Below are 23,348 nucleotides of genomic sequence, written 5' to 3' on the forward strand. Positions count from 1 at the left end.
AGCAGCAGAACCGGCCGGCCTTTACAAAGTAGCAGAACCTGACGGCCGTTACAAAAGAAACGGCAGTTACAGAGGGCTTGTTTTAGCTCGTGATTCCAGAGGGACTGGGATCCACTGCGGTGGGAACGCATGGCAACATGTGGCAGGCACTGCTGCAGGAGTGGGAAAGTGAGAGACTAGAGCTCTTACCACAAGCACAGAGAAAGGCTGAAAGCTGGGCAGGGCCATAAACTCTAGAAGCCCGCTCCAGTGACTCACTTCCTCCAGACTGCTCCAGTAAGTGCCACCAACTGGAATTCGAGTGTGCAAATGCCTAAGCCTGTGGGGCACACTTCTCATTTAACCACCACAAAGATCCTAAAGACACCAGAAGACTCTTAGCACTTTCAGTAAGTGATAGGAGCTCAGCGGCAAAGTGGCCGGCTACAAAAGCAGCATACAAAACCCGAAGCCTTCCTAAATACCAATGGCAACTCCTGAAAAATAAATCAAGGGAACAATCATATTCACTATTGCCTTAAAATTAAAAACAAGAAAAGCCCTTGGAATAAACCTTAGGAAATGAAAGACTACAATGAAAACTCACTCACTGAAGAAGACAAAAAAAAAACCCTAAGAAGACACCAGAAAGTAGAAAGACATCCTACATTCACTGATTGGAAGAAGTAACATTGCAAAAATGGCCATTCTACCAAAGCCAATCTATAGAGTCAATGAAATCTCATAAAAATCCCAAAGCCATTCTTCATTGAAATAGATAAAAACACGTTTGAGGTTCATATGAAGGCACGAAAGACGCCAGATGGCCAAATAACCCTGAGCAGAGAGAATGTTGGTGACAGAGACGATGGCTCAGTTCCTGACGTGCCTGATGTGTAGGTATGAGGATGTGAGCTGGGTATCTAGAACCCACGTAAAAGCTAGGGACAGCAGTACATGTACATGTTCAGCCCTGGAAGGGGGTGATACACAGGTGGATTCCTGAAACTCACTGGCCAGTCTGAAGCCTCATCCTACTGATGAGCTGCAGGGTTAGTGAGAGACCCATCTGAAAAAGGTTAGGTAGAAAGAAATGGGGGAAGACATCTGATCTTGACCTCTGGCCTCCACATGCAGACACATGAAGTTGCATGCTCGTGTGAACACACCCACACAAATAAGAACATTCTATACCCCTCCACACAGACGATGCTAAAGGGATCACCCACTTTACTTAATTTCAAGTTATGCTTTAGAGCCATAGTATTAACTAATAAAGTCAGCATAGAACTGGCACAAAACAGACACACAGATCAATGGAATAAAATAGAGGACTCAGATGTAAACCTGCACAACCACCACCATTTGATTTTTAACAATGGTGACAAACAAAATTATATAGTGGAGAAAATGCAGCCTCTCTGACATATGGTCCCAGGAACACTGGATAGCCACATGCAGAAAAATGAACCTAAATCAAATACTGCTACTCCCTAGTGACCAAATATTCAAAGCTATGAGCCGATGGGGGCCATTCTCACTCAACCCCCATACCAATTATGAAATAGTCTAATGAGATAAACAAGAGGAAGAAAAAATGGCTAATAAGCATATGAAAGAAAAAAGGTTCATCTTCACTAGCCTATTAATACAGAATAAACCTATATGGAGAGTCCACCTCCCCCTAGTCAGAATGGCAGTCATTAAGCAACAACAAATGCCGTCAAGGATGGGACAAAAGAGACGGTTCACACACTGTTGTTGATAACGTGAACTAGTCAGGCCTCTATGGAAATCCTTAAAAAGGTTCCCCACCATCTCTAAAACTGAATCTACTACAAGTTATACTTCAAAGAAACACTTGCACACTAATGTGTATTACAACACTCTTCACAATAGCACGCAATAAAACCACCTACATGTTCATCATCACTTATGACAGTATATATATGCAATGGAAGTCTTTTAAAGACACATTTTATGTAACCTGGCTACTTTTGAACTTGCTTTAGCTGAAGATGACCTTGAACTTCTGATCCTATCATTTCCATCTCCAGAGTACTAGAATTACAAATATTCACTGCCACACCTTGTTCGTGACATAGCAGGATTTCAACCCAAATCCTTGGTAAGTACTCTACCGAAGGAGCTGTTTTCCCTGCCTACACAACGGGAATTTTGCAATCATAAAGAACAAAGATGCTATCTGCAGAAAAGTGAATACAGGCAGAGCTGTTACACTAAGTCTACCTTAGAAAGACAGATATCATGTTTGATCTCTTGGTTTCTAGATTTCATATAAGGACATAAAATCACATATGTACATATGATGTGAAAGCAGAGACAAAACTGTGTAGGGGAACAAAGGGAACAAACCAGGGAGCAGAGAACAGGATGAACAGACATGTTGGGAAAATATGCTCAAAACTAAAATTAAGTTGAACAGAGAAAAAAACTTTTCTAGGAGGTGAATCATTTCTTATGGAAAAAACCTATTCCTTTACAATTTTGGAAAATTCTTTCTTTATATGCATACTTTTGTACTCTTTTTAAAATTTTTTTATCTACTTTGATTTTTACTCTACTTTTTCTTTTTTTTTTTTGATTGGCATACAAAGAAATGGGCTTCATTGTGACATTTTATAGATGTGTATATATTGTGATATTTTATAGATACGTATACATTGTAATGTTTTGTTCTTATTTACAACCCTTCTTCTCCCTGCCATTCTCTTGTACCACTGGTTCCCTTCCTGACTCTAAATATTCCTCCATTTCTGATTTTATTGACACATGTACTCCATAGAAAAGCAAACAGAACACTAAGTTAAAAATTCATCCCTTCTAGCTACAGTGGAATAGTAGGAGACAGGAGCCGAGCGAATGTTGCTCGAGGATTATTACTACTGACAGCTTCAGGTGCTAGTCATGATCTTCAGTCCACATAATCATTATTAAATTTAAAGCAAATCCTTAAAGAGAAACATTAAGCAGCAATAAAAGGGGAATACAGCTTACCTCCACTTGAAAAAGCTCTCCGGCACCCTCACAGTCATTGGATGTGAGTACTGGGGTATGAATGTGCACAAAGCCATTGTCCTGGAAGAGAAGGAGAACACTTCAGTACATTTGTATGTGAAAGAATTCCAAGAACAAATGCGCATTTTACTATTAAAATGGCACCAACATAATGTCATTATGCATTTCTCGACAACTCTCCAAATATAACACTGTTCAAAGATCAGATAAGTAAGTTTTTGTTTGTTTGTTTATGAGTGTTTGAGAGAGGTTTAGTACGGACTAGCAATAGGTTGGCCTTCAATTCTTGATCCTCCTGTCTCTCAGCTTCTTGTGCTGGGATTATAGGTATACATTATCACACATTATTGAATGTTTAACTATATTTGATATAATTATAATAAGTATACAAAAAATGCAAGTATTTAACAGAGTTAGATATACTTGTCTAACTACTTCATTTCAAAAATAAGCAATCCCTGTCCCAAAGAGATCTCTCATAAATTTCCAAGTTAAACAACTAGTCAGTAGCTAGGCTAGGCATACTGCACAAGCTCTTAAACACACTCTCTCTCTCTCTCTCTCTCTCTCTCTCTCTCTCTCCCCCCACCCCCGCTAATGCTATCTCTCCTGCTCACCCCTAATATACTGAGGATGATCTAAGGAATGCACTTCACCCAAGGCTAATGTCGTAATGACATTGCCCACACTGTTAATGGAATACAAAGTGAACAATATGAAGTTATCTTGAAACGAAACCTCAGCGGTAATGAATCATCAAAAAGGAGAAAATACTGGCTGATAAATAAGGACTAGAGAAGTAAATAGGAAGAGAGAGGGATGATCTAACGAGTCTCTGTCATTCAATCGATGGTACAATGCACACTGCACACTGCACAGGCAGTGAGCGTACTTCCTTTGCCTGAAGAACATTCTGAGAGGAGCAAGCCCATCCATCACTGCGGCGCCCAACTGCAGTCCTTCCGATCAAAAGTCTGCAACTATTTCCATTAGTGAACCACAAAAGCTGCTGCTAGCAGGATTGAAATAACCCATCAACTTCAAGGTTATGGTTCTCTCATTTTAACTATGCATGTAGGCAAAAGGTTACATGCAGAATGGATGTGGCAGGATGGGAGTGCAGATAGCTAAAAGAGAATTTACAGTATACAGGCAGAATGCTATATACTTAATGCAGAGTTTCAGCCTTGAGATCAATACAATAAATTCATGCATTTGCATCCCTGCCAGGTTCTGCCTATCTCTAGTAGAACGTAAAAACAACTTTAGGCATAATCAGAGGAGACCTTCCAAGTATGACCTTCTCTGAATTCAAGAGTTCTGACCACAAAAGAAATTATTTAATCAACAACTTACATAGATATGGACTGGTTAAACATCTAAGCTATAAATTAAGCTCCCAGAAATTATTCAAATATGCACTTAACCTGAAAGCAGTGTGCTTAGAGGTGCCACACACCGCACACTAAAAAGGACCAATGAAATATAATCAATAAGATTATTGCATAAAAATTTTATTTCTTATGAGCCAAGAATTATGAACATGAATCATTTATTCCATGTGAGTGTAGGCAACTCTGAGCATGAGCACAGTAAACAAAGAAAGGAAGTGAAAAATCCAAAGGAAATGAGGGTGGGGAGAAGAAATGTAACGGCTAACTACAGTTGCCAACACCAGAGCTGGTGAACTGCCATGTGTAGCAGCTCACAGATGTGAGGTAAATAACATGACTCCTAAAACACAAAACCAGCAGAGCATGGGGATAATTTTAATAACTAATGTCGAGCTGTTCCAGGAGGCTATCAGCTTGTAAGTTTTAGAGTTGCCAGCAAAGCTCATCAAAGTCCATAGCATTACCTAAGCTATAAAGGGGAACATCAAAGGAAGGGCAGTAAGAGTAGCACAAGCAAAGTCTGAAAGAGAGAAGGTGAGACAGAAAGACACAGATTGAATGCAAAGTGAGCCGCAAGGGGAGATGGGATGTGCTGGTGTCTGCCTCAACCGAGTGACTGAAGCCTTCCTGTAACATGAGCAACAGGCCCACAGCCCCACATCTGCACAAAATCACTGTTGATATTCAAACCAAAAAATGACTTAGGTTGTTACAGTATCCTAGCATAAAATAGTGTTCAAATTCCCAGTTTTTACTATATTAATAAATTTGGTAGGTCTGGAATCTATGACATTTTAACATCTTTTTACAAGCTTACAGTAATAAGTCAAATACTAGGTAATATGTAACCATCATTCATAAGTACAACAATGGCCTTTTTGTTGACTTGTGAGATATAATCTTACTATGCAGCCATGTATGAGGAGATAACTACTAACCACAACTTCTGGCAATCCTCCTGCCTCACTGTCCTGAGTACTTGAGATTACAGTCATGAACCAACACACTCTGTGACTTCTTGAAAATATACAAATCAAATTGTCATGTACACAAGCAGACACCACAAAATGAAACACTAGGATTATATTTTTTAATGTAATTAAAAATTGTAAAGTGATAAGCTGGAGAGATGGCGTAGGCGGCATGGGCAGCGCTAAGAGCATGCGCGTCCTTCCAGAGGACTTGGGTTTGAGTCACAGCCCCCACGGTACCCACAATCATCTCTTCACTCTGGTTCCAGGGGATCTGAAGTCCCATTCTGGCATTCACAGGCCTCAGAACACATGTGCTGCACACACATGAATGCAAGCAAAACACACATACGCGTCAAATATATTTTTTTAAAAACTAAAAAGTAAATTTATAGCATTTTAGGATCTTGACTTTATAACTATTAACAATGCTAAAATTACTTTCAACTACATACTTATAGATTTATTTCATTGCAACTATTTTTGTTATTTCAGATTTTTATACTTTACATTTTAAATTGTTTTCATATTTATAAAAGCTCAAAATAATAAAGAAATATACAAAAATAGGTAAAGTTTACTTGTCAGTGGGTCAATGGATTGTCAATAGCACCATCTAGTGGCCAAAACTATATAAAACTGTCTCAGATTTAAAACAGGTCTATTTTCTCAGTTACTTAAAGCCCAGGATACACACATACACACACACAAACACACAAACACACAAACACACACACACACACACACCACCGCTGCTGCCATCTTTTTTTTTGAACCTCTAGAAAGATTTTGTATTTGTATGGGTCAAGCACTACTAAAAAATATAAAAGGTACATAAGTAAATTTATGAGACGACATGTAAATAGCCCCTTATAAGGTATAATGGGGTAAAATTTACTTTTCCCTGTTTAATCAAACTACATGCCTTAAAGCTATGCTGCTCTTTGGTAGTCTTCCAGAAATCTCTAGTGATAGCATCCTGGTGAAGTAGAACAGGACTGAAGCTTTGTGCATTCAGATGGCCCCGGGGAAGAGCAGAGTGCTGCACTACCTCTGTAAACTAGCAGAGTCTGAAGAGATACCATGGGAAAATAGCACAGGCTTTATCTGCTGGATCACCACTGTCCTCCCACAGACAGGACCAACAGAGAGAGAGAGAGAGAGAGAGAGAGAGAGAGAGAGAGAGAGAGAGAGAGATAGAGAGATAGAGAGAGAGAGACTGACTGGATTCACCCTCTTATCTGAGCACGCATGAAACAAATAGGATAAAAACAGGAGGCAAATCGTATGAACCAATGATTTTCTTATTTATTTATTCATTTATTTACATCCCAAATGCTGCCCCATCCCCCTCACAGAGGCCATCCTCCATCCTGAACCAATGATTTTCAAGATATCAGACATCAGACAGAGGCAGCGTGCGATCTGTGTTGTAAGAAACAAGGCTCCCAGCTGACTATAGTGCAAACCCTCCAGACACAGCTCAGGAAAGAGGAAGTAAGGTGGGCCCCAGAAGCCTCCCTGAGCTGAGGAGGAACTGTCAAGAGTCTGAAGAAAGAGCGTGGCTACAGTTCATAGGCCAGAGTATCAGACGGGTGAGAACCGGGTGTGTGCCAGGTACAGATGATGAGTACAAGAACAGAAGAAACTATGCAAGGTTGTCAAGGGAATGGTCCACAGAGATTGGTGGAGACAGGGTTTGGTATCTGCTTATTGGCTGGATGCTCACACAGCCAGATAGAATAATCAGGAAGGCTTTGCCCTCCATCAGTGGTTCTCAACCTGTGTGGGGCAACCACTTTGGGAGTCAAATGACCCTTTCACAAAAAACACAGATATTTACATTATGATTCACAATAGTAGAAAAATTATAGTTATGAAAGAGCAACAAAAAATAATTATATTGTTGGGAGGAGGGGTCATCATGACATGAGAAATTGCTTTAAAGGGTCACAGAATTAGGAAGATTCAGAACCACTGGTCTAGACCATAACAAATAATCAGTAGTACACTAATCACTGTTCCAGACATGATGAATCAAAAGTATTAAACTACTTTCAAGTAACTTAATGATATACCAGAACACAGACTGAGAACCTTTATAAATATCCAGTACGCATAAGGTAAAATCCACATCATCTGATAGCAACTGAAATCAAACGGTATACAAGAGGCAAAATGAAACAAATTAATCAAAACTAACTTACAAATGAGACATTAGACATACATAAGTTCATAATTTTAAAATTAGGCCTGTGTTTTGTATTTGAAAAGCTTCTGGTTTGTATCTGAACGCTTCCGGTTTACATTTGTGCCCAGGAGCAACCCCTGTGCTACAGCCCTCCACACCCTAATCACACCCAGAGACAGCTTGACTCCCAGGAGTGTTGAAACACCCAGGCTCACAGGTTCACAGGCTCTAGTCAGAGAAGGCAAAGCCAGCTAACACCAGAGATAACCGGATGGTGAGAGGTGAACGCAAGAACATAAGCAACAGAAACCAATGCTACTTGGCATCATCAGAACCCAGTTCTCCTACCACAGCAAGCCCTGGATACTCCAAAACGTCTGAAAAGCAAGATTCTGATCTTAGATCCTATCTCATGATGATGATAGAGGACTTTAAGAAGGACATAAATAATTCCCTTAAAGAAATACAGGAGAACACAACCAAACAGGTGAAGGAATTGAACAAAATCATCCAGGATCTAAAAATGGAAATAGAAACAATAAAGAAATTACAAAGGGAGACAACCTTAAAGATGGAAAACCTAGAAGCTTTCAGGAGTCACAGATGCAAGCATCACCAACAGAATACAAGAGATAGAAGAGAGAATCTGAGGTGGAGAAGATACCATAGAAAACATTGACACAACAGTCAAAGAAAATACAAAACGCAAAAAGCTCCTAACCCAAAACATCCAGAAAATCCAAGACACAATGAAAAGACCAAACCTAAGAATAAAAGGTATAGAAGAGAGTGAAGATTCTCAACACAAAGGGCCAGTAAATACCTTCAACAAAATTATAGAAGAAAACTTCCCTAACCTAAAGAAAGAGAAGCCCATAAACATACAAGAAATAGATTTGACAAGAAAAGAAATTCCTCTCATCACATAATAATCAAAACACCAAATGCACAGAACAAAGAAAGAATATTGAAAGCAGTAAGGGAAAAAGGTCAAGTTACATATAACGGCAGACCTACCAGAATTATAACAGACTTCTCAACAGAGACTCTAGAGCCAGAGATCTTGGGCAGATGTCATACAGACCCGAAGAGAACACAAATGTCATCCCAGGCTACTAAGCCCAACAAAACTCTTAATTACCATAGATGGAGAAATCAAGATAGTCCATGACAAAACCAAATTTAAACATATCTTACCACAAAACCAGCCCTACAAAGGATAATAAAAGGAAAACTCCAACACAAGGAGAGTGACTACACCCATGAAAAAGCAAGAAATTAATCTTCTCACAACAAAAGAAGACAGCCACACAAACACAATTCCACCTCTAACAACAAAAATAACAGGAAGCAACAATCATTGATCCTTAATATCTCTTAGCATCAGTGGATTCAATTCCTCAATAAAAAGACATAGACTAAAAGACTGGATACATAAACAAAACTCAGCATTTTGCTGCATATGGGAAACACACCTCAGTGACAAAGACAGACAATACCTCAGAGTAAAATGCTGGAAAAAATTTTCCAAGCAAATGATCCCAAGAAACAAGCTGGAATAGCCATTCTAGTAAAATTGACTTTCAAACAAAAGTTCAAAAAAAGTTGAGGAAGGACACTTCATGCTTATCAAAGAAAAAAATCTACCAAGATGAACTCTCAATTCTGAACATCTACTCCCCAAATGCAAGGGCACCCACATTTATAAAAGAAATGTTACTAAAGATCAAAGTACACATTGCACCTCACACAATAGTTCAAGACTGCAACAGCCTACTCTCACCAATAGACAGGTCATTGAAACAGAAACTAAACACACACAGTGAAACTAACAGAAGTTATGAAGCAAACAGATTGAACAGATATCTACAACGCATTTTACCCTAAAACAAAAGAATACCTTCTTCTCAGCATCTCATGGTACCTTCTCCAAAACTGACCATATAATCGGTCACAAAATAGGCCTCGATACATAAAAGAAGACTGAAATAATCCCATGCATTCTAGCAGATCACCAAGAACTAAGGCTGGTCTTCAATAACAACAAAAACAACAGAAAGGCCACAGACTCATGGAACCTGAACAACTCTCTACTTGATGATAACTTGGTCAGGGAAGAAATACAGAGAGAAACTAAAGGCTTTTTAGAATTTAACAAAAATGAAGTACATCATACCCAAACTCATGGGCCATGATGAGAGCAGTGCTAAGAGGAAAACTCACAGACAGCTCTGAGGGCCTCCATAAAAAAACTGGAGAGAGCATGCACTAGCAGCATAACAACACATCTGAAAGCTCTAGAACAAAAAGAAGCAAACACACCCAACAGGAGTAGACAGCAGGAAATAATCAAACTCTGGGCTGAAATCAACTAGTTAGAAACAAACAGAACTGTACAAAGAATCAACAAAACCAGGAGCTAGTTCTTTGAGAAAATCAACAAGATAGATAAATCCTTAGCCAAACAAACCAGAGGGCATACAGAAACAGTATCCAAATTAACAAAATCAGAAATAAAAAGGAAGACATAACAACAGAAACTTAAGAAATTAGAAAAAAAACATCAGATCCTACTACAAAAGCCTATACTCAACAAAACTGAAAAATCTAGGTGAAATGGATGGTTTTCTACATAGATACCACGTACCAAAGTTAAATCAGGAGCAGATAAACCATCTAAACAGTCTCATAACCCTAAGGAAATAGCAGCAGTCATTAAAAGTCTCCCAACCAAAAAAAAGCCCAGGACCAGATGATTTTAGTGCAGAATTCTATCAGACCTTCAAAGAAGACCTAATACCAATACTCTTCAAACTCTTCCACAAAATAGAAACAGAAGGAACACTACCTAATTCGACCTATGAAGTCACAGTTACGCTGATACCTAAATCACACAAAGACCCAACAAAGAAAGAGAACTTCAGACCAATTTCCCTTATGAATATCGATACAAAAATACTCAATACAATTCTCACAAACGCAAATCCAAGAACACATCAAAACAATCATTCACAATGATCAAGTAGGCCTTATCCAGGGATGCAGGGATGGTTCAATACATGGAAATCCATCAATGTAATCCACTATATAAACAAACTCAAAGGAAAAAAAAAAATCACAAGATCATCTCATTAGATGCTGAAAAAGCCTTTAACAAAATAAACACCTCTTCATGTTAAAAGTCTTAGAAAGATCAGGAACTCAAGGCCCCTACCTAAACATAGTAAAAGCAATATACAGCAAACCAGTAACCAACATTAAATTAAATGGAGAGAAACTTTAAGCAATCCCACTAAAATCAGGGACAAGACAAGGCTGTCCACTTTCTCCCTATCTATTCAGAGCAATGAAACAACAAAAGGAAGCCAAAGGGATAAAAATTGGGAAGGAGGAAGTTATCACTATTTGTGCATGATATGATAGTATACTTAAGTCACTCCAAGAATTCCACCAGAGAACTCCTACAGCTGATAAACAACTTCAGCAAAGTGGCTGGATATACTCAAAGGATAGACAGGCTGAGAAAGAAACTAGGGAAATAACTCTCTTCACAATAGTCATAAATAATATAAAATACCTTGGTGTGGCTCTAACCAAGCAAGTGAAAGATTTATATGACAAAAACTTCAAGTCTTTGAAGAAAGAAATTGAAGAAGATCTCTGAAGATGGAAAGATCTCCCATGTTCATGGAGTGGCAGGATTAATATAGTAAAAATGACCATCTTGCTGAAAGCAATCTACAGATTCAATGCAATCCCCATCAAAACTTCAACTCAATTCTTCATAAGAGCAATTCTCAAATTCATCTGGAATAACAAAAAACCCAGGATAGCAAAAAATATTTTCAACAAGAAGAGGACTTCTGGGGAAAATCACAGTTCCTGACCTCAAGCTGTATTATAGGACAACTGATAAAAACTATATGGAGACAGGCAGGTAGATGAATGGAATAGAATTGAAGACCCATAAATTAACCTATATACCTATAGTCACCTGATATTTGACAAAGAAGCCAAAACCATCCAGTGGAAAAAAGACAGCATATTCAATGAATGGTGCTAGAACAATTGATGGCCAGCATATAGAAGAATGCAAATTGATCCACTGTACAAAGCTCAAGTCCAAGTGGATCAAGGACCTTCACATAAAACCAAGTACACTGAATCTGATAGAAGAGAAAGTGGAAAAGAGCCTCAAACACATCAGCATGGAAAAAGTTTCCTGAGCAGAACACCAATGGCTCAAGCTCCAAGATCAATTACTGACACATGAGATTTCATAAAACTGAAAACCTTCTATAAGGCAAAAGACACTATAAATAGGACAAAACGGCAACCTACAGATTAGGAAAAGATCTTTACAATCTATAGAGGGCTAATACCCAATATGAAGAACTCAAGACGTTAGACTCCAGAGAACCAAATGATCCTATTTAAAAATGTGGTACAGTGCTAAGCAGAGAATTCTCTACTGAGGAATCTCAAATGGCCAAGAAGCACCTAAAGAAATGTTTAACAGAAACCTCACAACTGTCAGAATGGCTAAAATAAAAAACTCAGGTAACAGCAGATGCTGGCAAGCATGTGGAGAAAGAGGAACACCCCTCCATTGCTGGTGAGATTGCAAGCTGGTACAACTACTCTTGAAATCAGTCTGGCAGTTCCTCAGAAAATTGGAAATAGTTCTACCTGAGGACCCAGCTACACTACTCCTGGGCATATACCCAAAAGATACCCAACGTATAGCAAGGACACATGCTCTACTATGTTCATAGCAGCCTTATTTATAATAGCCAGAAGCTGGAAACAACCCAGATGTCCCTCAATGGATACAGAAATCGTGATACATTTACATAATGAAGTACTACTCAGCTATTAAAAACAACTGACTTGATGAAATTCACAGGCAAATGGATGGAACTAGAAAATATCATCCTAAGTGAGGCCACCCAGTCACAAAAGAATACACATGGTATGTACTCACTAATAAGTGGATATTAGCCAAAAAGCTCAGAATACCCACGATACAACTCACAGACCATACGAAGCTCAACAAAAAGGAAGACCAAAGTGTGGATGTTTCAGTCCTACTTAGAAGGGGGAACAAATAATCATGGGAGGTAGAGGGAAGGAGGGGTCTGGGAGGAAGAGAGGAGGGGGAGGGAAAAAAAAGGAGGGGGCAAGGTCAGGTGTGGGAGGAGACAGGAGCAGTACCCAGGGTCAGGAAATTGAATTGAGGTGTGTAGCAGTGGGGGATAGGAGACAGAGTAGCCACTAGAAAGTCCCAGATGCCAGGGAATCAAGAGGTTCCCATGACTCAACCAGGATGACATTAGTCAAAATACCCAACAAAGGGGAGAGAGAACCTGTAGAGACCACATCCAGTGGATAGGCACATCTCCCCCTCCCCAGCCCCCTGTTGAGGGATGGGGCCACCCACCCATCTCAAAAATTTTAAGCCAGAATTGTTTCTGTCTAAAAGAAATGCAGGGACAACGAACAGAACAGAGACTGAAGGAAAGGCCATCCAGAGACTCCCCCACCTAGGAATCCATCCCAACTGCACACACCAAACCCAGACACTATTGCTGATGTCAACAAACTCTTGCTGACAGGAGCCTGGTAGAACTGTCCCAAGAGGCTCTTCCAGAGCTTGAAAATACAGATGCAGATGCTCACAGCCAACCATTGGACTAAGCATGGGGACCCCAATGGAAAGGTTAGGGGAAAGAATGAAGAAGCTGAAGGGGATTGAAACCCCAACAGAAGAACAACAATATCAACTAACCAGACACCCCAGAGCTCCCAAGAACTAAACCACCAACCAAAGAGTACACACGGAGGGATGCATGGTTCTAGCTGCATATGTAGCAGAGGATGGCCTTAGCTGGCAACAATGGGAGGAGAGGCCCTTGGAAAAGAAAGAAAGAAAGAAAGAAAGAAAGAAAGAAAGAAAGAAAGGAAGGAAGGAAGGAAGGAAGGAAGGAAGGAAGGAAGGAAGGAAGGAAGGAAGGAAGAGAGAAAAGTTAAGTAGACATGACATAAAAAACAAGTCCCAGGTGGGTGAAGTTGTGCAGGCCTGTGATTCTAGCTACTTAGGAGGCTGAGGTAGGAGTATCACAAGTTCAAGGCCAGCCTGGGCAACTTAATGAGATTCTTGCCTCAAAACAAACAAGGGTTAAGAACTGATCTTTTGCCCACAAGTGCACTCGGCTAGCATGCTTGAGGCCCTGCTATGTGATATTCTTAAGTAGTCTAACACGGGGATAATCTCAGAGACAACAAAAAAATATTTTTTTAAAATGATGGCTAAAAGCACTCTTCAGGAGCTGGGCATGCTGACACATGGCTAGCTATAAGGGGACTAAAATCAGGAGAATTGCAAATATCAGGAAAGCTTCAGCAACACTGCAAATAAAAAACAAAAGTCAAAAAGTCCAAGAACTTAACCAGCCCGAACACAGAGACAAACAAAACTATGCCAAAACAAATAATAATTGAATTTTAAAACAAACAAAAAACAGTGACAAAGAGAAGCCAAAGGAAAAAGATATTATTCAGAGGAACCAAGGAAAAAGAGAACATCAAGTCTCACTAGAAACAATGAGAAGACACAGTGGTAACTTTAAGGAATCTGGGCTCCTGTCTGTAACTCTCAAACTTGGGCAGCTGAGGCAAGAAGAGGCCGTCTGGGCTACACGTGACTTCAAGAGAAGCCTATTTTCAAAGACCTGTGTCTCAGTGGTTAAGAACACTTGCTGCTCTTCCATAGGATGTTCCATTCCCTAAGCATAGACAGTGGCTCAAGGCTGTCTGTAACTCCAGTCGCAGGGGAATCTCACACCCTCTTCTAGCTTCCACATGGTACACGCATGCACATATATAAACGCAAAGCACCCATACACGCATATACACAAAAAAGTCTACCGACCTGCAAGTCTATATTCCAAAAAGCATTTAAAAATGAAGGTAAAATAAGAGATATTTAATTACAGATATGAACTTTCAGGGTCGCAGACATCCCCTCACAGTGGTGATGCCTTCAGGTGCATAGTCATGTCCAAACTCATCAGACCATAAACATTCAGCATGTACAGTTCCTTATGCCAGTTGTTCCTCAACAATGCTATTAAACATACCAGGAAAGAGAAGAGGGAAGGGGAGAAGACACATATGCATGTCTGTGACACTTAATTTTTTATGGAGTAAAGAGTATTTAAAACAAATGAGATCTTTCAGGAAAACACTCCAGGCTTACAATTATTCAAATTCTGCATTAGAAAAAACACACAGAAGCAAAATGCCTTACCTTAAAGTAAGAATGAATAGCAGCTGTGGCTTCACTGCGGACCCTCAATATAGAACCCAGAGCATTAGTCCTACACCTCAGGTGAGGATACTGTCTCAGGTACTCCAGAGGATGTCTCTCCTTATACTTTATAGGGAATTCCTGGCAAAAATATGGGGAAAATTTAAAAGAAAACAAAAGCAGAGAATAATATTAAAACAGCAGTGCTTTGGGAAGATGCTTTGCCTCTCTATTTTTTAAAAAAAGTTAATTACATGTATTTGTGTGTGTTCATGTGCACATTTCTGCACACACACACACACACCACCACCACCACCACCAAATGTATGAAGATCAGAGGACAAATTGGAGTTGGTTTTCTCTTGCAACCATGTAGGTCCTAAGACTCAAACTTAGGTCACATCAAGCTTAGAGATAAGCATCTTTATCCTTGGAGCCCTCTCTCTAGCCCCTATTTCTTAATAAAATGGATTATGACCCAATTACTTCTATCAGGTAAACACAACAGTTGGGTGGAGTTAGGTTAGATGCTGGGTTACAGCCAGCTTTACTACTTAGCAGTTAAATTACTCAATGTCACTGACACTTGCCTGTTATTTATCAAATTTCTATCCATTAGCTGTCAGTTTCTTAAAACTAAAGGGGTTTGCAGGTAATTATTCAAAATAATTCACTCTGACACATGAGCTCAAACACTACAGGCATAGAAGACTTTCCTACCACTATACACACACACACAGTTGGTACTTCTCCCAATGCCTTGAAAGTCCACAAGCATAACTTATTAAGGTGGCTTTATTGTTTATCAATTTGTTATTGTTATCTTGGCAACAGCTTTCTTTCATTTAGCACAGTACTGAAGATTGGGGAAAAAACTTAAAGGAAATTATCATTCTAACCTGAAACACTTCCAACCTGTCCATACTTAGGTTATGAAATGAACAAGACAAACATCTCTTTCAAACAAAACCTTAACCTTCAATTAAAGATAACAGTAAAGTTAAAAAGAATAAATAAATAAATAAATAAATAGCTAGCACTCTGCTTCTAGTCTCCTCTGTACTCTAGATCTTGGATAAATATTAATTCTTATGCTGTATAGAAACAGATATCACACTTATTAGAGGAAAGCAATAGTCCCATCAGTAGAGACTGAGAATTCTCTCATGTCTGAATATGTTAAGTAACACTCAGCTGTGGGAGGGAGTAGCATTTACCCATGGCAGGATCTGGGGTTTGATTTTTAGCACAAGGGCAGGGGGCAGGGGACAGGGGATACCACCCACATACATGTTGAGGTCTTGGATTTGAGATTTGGAACAATAAAAGTTTAAAATAAATATATAACACTAAACCAAAAGTATAAGAACCGCAGAGAGCAAGGGACAGTAATTATGCCCATTAGTTTTTAAAAATCAGTTCTAGCAAAAACAAGAAGTCAATGTCCAGCAGACAGACTTCAGAAGGGACAGGTACCAGAGAGATGTACAGACTAAGGAATACTTGGCCTCTAGAAGCTGAAGCAATCACTGGAACATTACTTCATGCTAGGTAATGTGGTCTGTTTCAATGATCAGGAAAGTCACAAATGAAACTCGCCCTAAGTGTCATCCTCTCAACAGACTTAAACAGACCACCCATGTTTTAAATTAAACCTAAACAGCCCCTTAAAACTGCCAGCAAACATACCTTGGCTTCACATTTTCCAATAACTTCAATCTTTTCTGCCTTCAGTTCCACATTTTGCCTCTTGGACAGACTTTTGACCAGCTGCCCTTGAACTTGCACAGAACTCCCAAAAGCCAATTCTCTATAGTAACAAAAAAACTGAGATCAGAAAAGACATTATCAATAGCCTTTATTTCAATTATAATCTTGCTAGAGTATACAATGTCAAAAGTACCCTTAGTTAAATAATCTGCAAGCACTCTTGCAGGACTAGGGACTATAAAAATGAATTCCTTAAATTTTAAAATGGGAACAAGGGGAGTTAACAATTTACTCAAGTATTTAGAATTAACAAATTATGTAACTGTTGTGATTTTTGGAGGGTGTGGGAGAAGGGCCTAGAATTCACTCTGTAAACCAGGCTGGCATGGAACTCAAAGAGATCCACCTACATCTGCCTCCCAAGTGCTGGGATTAAAGGTGTGCGCCACCACTGCCTGGCACATGTAGATTTTATTGTGTCTTTTTTTTAAAGAGGAGGCCCCACATTTCGAGAATTTTGGCTTCTTTAAAAAACATAGAAATAGCTTTTGTTTTAATCCCAGGTATGGGGATGTGGGGCTGCTTCAGACTGTCTGAGCAGCTATGAGCTGCCTCATGCTTTAGCAGGGCTAAACAGAGCCATGCAATTGTTACCTTCACAGATATCATCAGAGGAACACAAACCTCTTTTAAAAGGTTGTCACAGTGGAACAGTGTGTTGGTAGGACTGAGGAGGGGCCCCAGAAGCTCATTTATTTAATGTATGGTCCTCAGTTGGTAGAACCGTTTGAAGATTAGGAGGTATGGCTTTATTGGAGGAGGTGTGTCACTGAAGGTGGGCTTTGAGGGTGCAAAAGCCCAGAGCATTTCCAGTCAGCTTCCTCATTCTCTCCACCTCAATGACTGCTCCAGCACTGTGCATGTCTGCTGCCATGCTCTCCAACATGATGGTCATGGACTCTTAACCTGAAACTTTTTGGCCCCCAAAAAGCTTACTCTTCTATACGTTGCTTTGGTCAAGGTGAGAGGTTATACTTCAACACAAAATGCTATTAGATCTAACATGTAATAATGAGACCATAAAAATTCCAGTTATTCAATAATAATTGGTTATTTTCCAACACTGTCAGAAGCTATGAACAAAAAAACTGAATACATCATTTCTAACTTCAAAGACTGAGTACTTAAATGAGTCTAATAAGTTAATTACTAATTAATTTCCAAACAATGTTATGTATTCTATGAAGGATGGGTACAGGCTACCGTGGGAGCAGAGAAGCACCTGTCATAGTCACAGGATATAAACACCAGATGATGTCTAAACTGGAACCACAAACAGGACTGTATCAGGCAGAGGGACCAACATGTGCAAGGTCTAAAAACAACCATGAGGGGAGGAGTGAATAAGTTTGAAAAGATTGGAGTAAAGCATGGGCAGAAGATATCAACATGTGAAAGTGTTAAGCTTGAAGGCTCCTGACTCCAAAGACCTGGAGTTTTCTTCAAAGCTATTTTTCATAGATATGCTTAGAAAGATCAATCATTCAGGTGTCAAAGAAAACAATCAGGGAAGTGGAGAACACTAGAAAAGAAAAAGCAACTCTTTAGAAAACAGAACGGATAAGACAAGCAAACAGACAAACAAACCTACCTACCTACTGTCAAAGCTTGAACCAGCAACAACCTGAAGACTTTCCAAAGAAGACCCATCATTTATATGCAGGAACAAAACTTCCTTCTGAGATCTGACTGACCGGATCCATCCCTGAAAGGACGTATTGTTAAATAGGAGCTTAAAAATCAAACACTTTACATCTTCATTTCACATTCAAAAAAAGACTGAAAGAGATGTTCACAATCTTGCCTCAGTATGTCAGCCACATAAAATGAACTGCTTTCGGCTTAGCTGTATGTGTACATGATTCCATGTGATTCATATCACAGCGGGATGGATATTTAGTGGCGTACCTTAATATTGGCTTTTCAAAAATATTCCTTTTGCAATTACAAAAAAAAAAAAATTACAATTTACATGTTAGTGTCTTTCTCCTTATGTCAGCCAGAGAGATCATTAGACTAGAAATATCATATGATAGTTTGTTGTGTTTACAAAATACAAGATATCACACAAAAATTTCTAAAATAAAAAACGAAACAAAACAACAGTCTCATGAAGCTAAGTATGGTATACACCTGTGATCCAGCACCTGGAAGCCAAGGCAAGAGGACCCCAAGTTTGAGGGCGACTTTGATTACACAGCTAGTCTAGGTCAAAAAAAACAAAAAAACAAAAAACAAAAAAAACAAAAACAAAAACCACAAACCCAAAACAAACAAAAAAGTATAATGAAATATACATATAAAAATGTCACAATGAAAGAAATCTATTTTTTTTAATTCTTGTGGGTTCATACTAGATTTAAAAAATTATTTGTGTGTCTGTATGCATCATGTGTATAGGGGTACCAGGAGAAGGTGTTAGATCCTCTACAGCTGGAGTTACAGTTAGGAGCTGGCTTATGTGGGTATTGGGAGCTAAACTCTTGTCTTGTTATTCCTCTCAAAGAACAGTGAGTACTCTTAACCACTGAGCCATCTCTCCTGCACTGAAACCCATTTCTTTGTATGTTAACCAATAAATTAAAATTTTAGAAATATTAATATCAAAAACAGCCTCTTGAGCTTTTTTTTTTTTTTTTTTTTTTTTGGTTTTGGTTTTTTCGAGACAGGGTTTCTCTGTGTAGCCCTGACTGTCCTGGAACTCACTCTGTAGACCAGGCTGGCCTCGAACTCAGAAATCCGCCTGCCTCTGCCTCCCAAGTGCTGGGATTAAAGGCGTGCGCCACCACCGCCCAGCTTGAGTATTTTTCAAATGTGATCTTTTGCTACAGCAAAAACTGCTCTGCAGCAGGAACAGAAATGTTAACACCAAACAAGTAAAAATTCATGATAAAAAGAAAAGACTCATTATAAACACACAGTGATACATAAATTTCAAAGACAGCCTTAACTTAAATGACAGGTATGTGCAAGTACAAATGAGACGTCTTCAAGTAGACTAGCAGCTACATTCCTAACTTGAATGTAACCAGCACAAGAGTTAACAGAGAACAATATTTTCAAAGACACTCAAAGATACACTGTGAAGTATCCCCTAAATGTAAAGAAATGGATAGATACTTCTTACTAATCACACTTGTCGAAAGCAAGAAATTAAGCTATATATACACACAAAAATTCCTATTATTACCATGCCTGTCGGTCAGCAATACCTACATACATGATTACAGGTGTGCCCAGAATACTTTAAGGGAAAGAAGCACACTTACTTGTTCTTAAGTTTACTGAGAGTACATAGACAACAGTCCAATGTTTTTGTTGTTGTTTATTTTTGAGACAAGGTCTAGGGTCCAGCCTGGAACTTAAAGAGATCCATCTGCCACTGTGTCCCATGCACTGGGATTAAATGTGTGTACCATCACACTCTGCCTCTTTATTTTCACTTATGTGTATGAGTATGACGGGTAAGAGCAGGTGCCTGCAGAGGCCAGAAGAGAGCACTGGGTTCCCTGGAGCTGCACTTACCGAGCTGCACTTACCCTCCTGATTTAGGTTCTGCCAATGGACTCTGCTCCTCTGGGAAAAAGACTCTGATTCTCTAGAATGGTACCAAGTGCTCATCACTGCCTAGCCATCTCTCCAACACACATGTTTAAGTAAAATAGTATCTTCTACCATATGTGTCATGTTAAAAAAAAAAAAGGTTACTTCTTTCATATACTGTCTTGTCTCCTTCTCATAGAAATCCTAATGATTATCATACCTCTCTGACAAATTAGCAATTGGTGGCTCCGGGCTGTTAGATAAAAGTCACAGTGCTGATGAACTGGTGTACAAGTGTGAACTCAAAGTTATGTGAACAGAAAGTGTTACACAGCACGAAGTGTGAACCACTTCAGTCTCATGTACAGGGCACTTCATCGCACCGAGCCCACAAAGGCACCCACATCTGCTCACTCTCAGTCAATGGTAACTTCCGAAGTGCCACTCTTACTTTTACTTGTTGGAAGGTTAACATTGAGGACTATTTTTGTGCTTCTGTCCTAAATTCTAAGTATTGTGCTATTTAATCCTTACAAGGGCTAAACAAAGTGGCTGCAGGGATTTATGAAAAGAACAGACACAGAAAAAAAATTTAAAAGATTATCCAGGTAGAAAAAAAATTATCAGGTAGTACAATGGAACTCAAACACAGTCATTATTCTGAAGTATCAACAAGCTTTTCTGGAATGCTATTTCCTTCCCATCCTGCCGCTATTTCCAGTACCTCAGTTACCCTGCCGGGGGATGCTATCCTCCAAGACAGCCAGATGTGCAGGTAACACCTTCTTCACCTCCACACAGCTCAGGAACTCCCTATTTTCTTATAGCTCTTTATTCAGACCACTAATAAGTACCACACTACTATAAACTAGGGCTAAACAGAAAGATAGTGTGAGTTTTACAAGAGTTGGCTCCAAGGTTAAGAGCACTTGCTACTCTTTTAGAGGACCTGAGTGTGGTTCCTAGTACCTTCTGAGGAAGCTCACAACTGCTTGTAACTCAGCTCCATGAGATCCAACACCCACTACGGCTCTCCACAGTACTCCTGTCTATGTGGCATAAACTCATGCAGACACATATACATAAATACAAGATAAAATTAACCTTTAAAAAGATTTGTCCTCACATTAAAAGTAAAAATAGGTAATAACATGCTATTCAACCAATTATACTCTGAGTATCATTTACATATAATCAATATAAAATATTTTTATTAATATATATTTATTATATATTTATATTTTCATATTTCTTTACTCTTCAAAGTTATTATGTCTTTTACTTTTACAACACATCTCCATGCAGTTGAAACACACTTCAAGTGCTCAGAGCCACAGTGGCTAGCAGTTTCCATATTATACTGTGAAGCACCCAAGTAAAAGAAAGCCTGTTACTTAGGTAGTAGGTTCAGTTCATCTTTGAATCTTCTTTTGATCATCACCCAAATGATATCATTAGTGCACATCAAATTAATCAAAGAGGACAACAAACAGTTTTGATAGCTTTGATTTGGATCATGGAACAAGTATAAAACCGAAATAAACGCAAGGAAGAACAGCTTGGTCATACTGCTAGATACCAAGAATATAGGTAAGACCTATTAGAGTGTTTCAGCAACTCAAGGAGAAAAAACCAAGCACCAGTCTTATTCTTTCTGTGCCTTGAAGATCTATTCAAATAACAGCAGCTAACATTAACTGAGAGGCCTGTTCTAAATAGCGTATACTCATTAACTCGTTTAATTTTCAGACCTCTCCAAAATATAGACTATCTCCATTTTCATAAGAGAAACGGAGGCCTGAGGCACTATAATGACATGCCTGTAAGTAACAAGCTAGATAGGGCAAGCGAGTTAAGCCAAGGCAACTGCAGCCCTTAGCTTGTCAAACTACAACATCCTGCTCTTTCTCCTAGTTTAGTTATATGGAAGTCTCGAGAGCCTAAGTAGCTGAAACTGAACAGGCATGGGTTCTGTGTCCAATGACCGACTGAGGATAGCTATGAATGCAGCCCGACACGGAGCGGTAAACGTTAGGAGACTTTTAAACTGGACAGTAGAACCGATAATTCGATGGCTCAAGTATGACCTTGGTAGGTGGAAACATCTTGTTGCAATGTCAAAAGGCTGGACACCTGGAGCCACTATTTCCTGCCAACCAGGTGAACAGGAAAAAGGGGAAGACAGAATTTCTGCTCTCAAGAAACTAGGGCAAGACATCCCATGTTATTACTGCAAAAATAAATAAATAAATAAATAAATAAATAAATAAATAAATGGGGGCGTGTTCATTTCAACTTTTCCGTATGATCAAAGTGTTTACACCTAACGCCTAGATGTCATGAAAAACTCAGCTGCTGCACTTCTCCTCAGAACGATTTGCAAAACTAACAGCACGGTCTCACAAGTGTGGACTCTCGAGACGCCTTCACTTCCAACTTTGCTCAGCCCAAGCTTGGTCCAAAAGGACAGTTCGGAGCCAAGCAAGCTCAGGCAGCAAGCAGTCTTTCCACACACCCACCTGCACCGTTACGCACTCCCCACTCGCGTCCTGGACCCCGAGGGCATCCCGCACGCGCATTTTGGCAGACGCGCGGGGCCTGGGGCAGGAAACGGAGGAACAGAGGCGCAGCGCGCCGAGTAGGCGCCGGGTCCCGAGCATTGTGAGACCGGCCAGGGTACGTCCCGAGCTCGCAGCCCGCGGGGGCAGCCTTCTTCACCCGCGCAGTCCTGCCGTCAGGCGCTCGTGCTGCTCTTTCCTCCGCGCCCCGAGCCGTCCCTGCAGGACCCCGCCTCCGCGTCCGGCTTCCGAAAGCACGGAAGGTCCAACTACACGGAACACAGAAGCCTATGTTACACTGTAAGTGGGACCTGAGCGAAAACCCAGAGTTAAAGCACGCTGCAACTGAGCTACGTCACCCCGCGTGCTCTCTGACGTCATCACGCTAGGCAGAGGCTGAGCATGCGTGATCGTGTGCCGGCGCTTGAGAGGCGGGCCAAAGGGTTGGATCACGTGGGTGGAGAGGGTGGCTGTGCAGGAGTTGAGGTAGGCGGGGCTAAGGCACAAAGCTCAGGTTTCTCAAAAGTAGCTAGGAAGTTTCTTCCGAGTCATCGAAGAGAAAACTGAGGAATACTCGTGGGCAGGATTGACAGA

The 23,348-nt window shown here is 39.9% G+C and overlaps 1 protein-coding gene across 3 annotated transcripts in view; it reads right to left on the reverse strand.

Annotated features, from left to right (window-relative positions):
- Positions 1-22,856, reverse strand: part of Nars2 (asparaginyl-tRNA synthetase 2, mitochondrial) — a 103,754-nt gene extending 80,898 nt beyond the window's left edge. For 2 of the 3 annotated variants that reach the window (XM_028770706.1, XM_028770707.1), the window contains exons 1-5: positions 22,716-22,856; positions 18,249-18,358; positions 16,573-16,693; positions 14,884-15,024; positions 2,998-3,078 (exon numbers count right to left, since the gene is read on the reverse strand). In XM_028770706.1, the coding sequence (XP_028626539.1) occupies positions 2,998-3,078; positions 14,884-15,024; positions 16,573-16,693; positions 18,249-18,358; positions 22,716-22,856 (594 nt within the window). Of the gene's footprint in view, positions 1-2,997; positions 3,079-14,883; positions 15,025-16,572; positions 16,694-18,248; positions 18,359-22,715 lie in introns of those variants that run through there. The other variant, XM_028770708.1, reaches the window with a different exon arrangement.
- Positions 22,857-23,348: the final 492 nt, after the last annotated feature.

Source organism: Grammomys surdaster, unplaced genomic scaffold (genome assembly GCF_004785775.1).
Source record: "Grammomys surdaster isolate TR1022 unplaced genomic scaffold, NIH_TR_1.0 203, whole genome shotgun sequence".
Classification (NCBI taxonomy): domain Eukaryota; kingdom Metazoa; phylum Chordata; class Mammalia; order Rodentia; family Muridae; genus Grammomys; species Grammomys surdaster.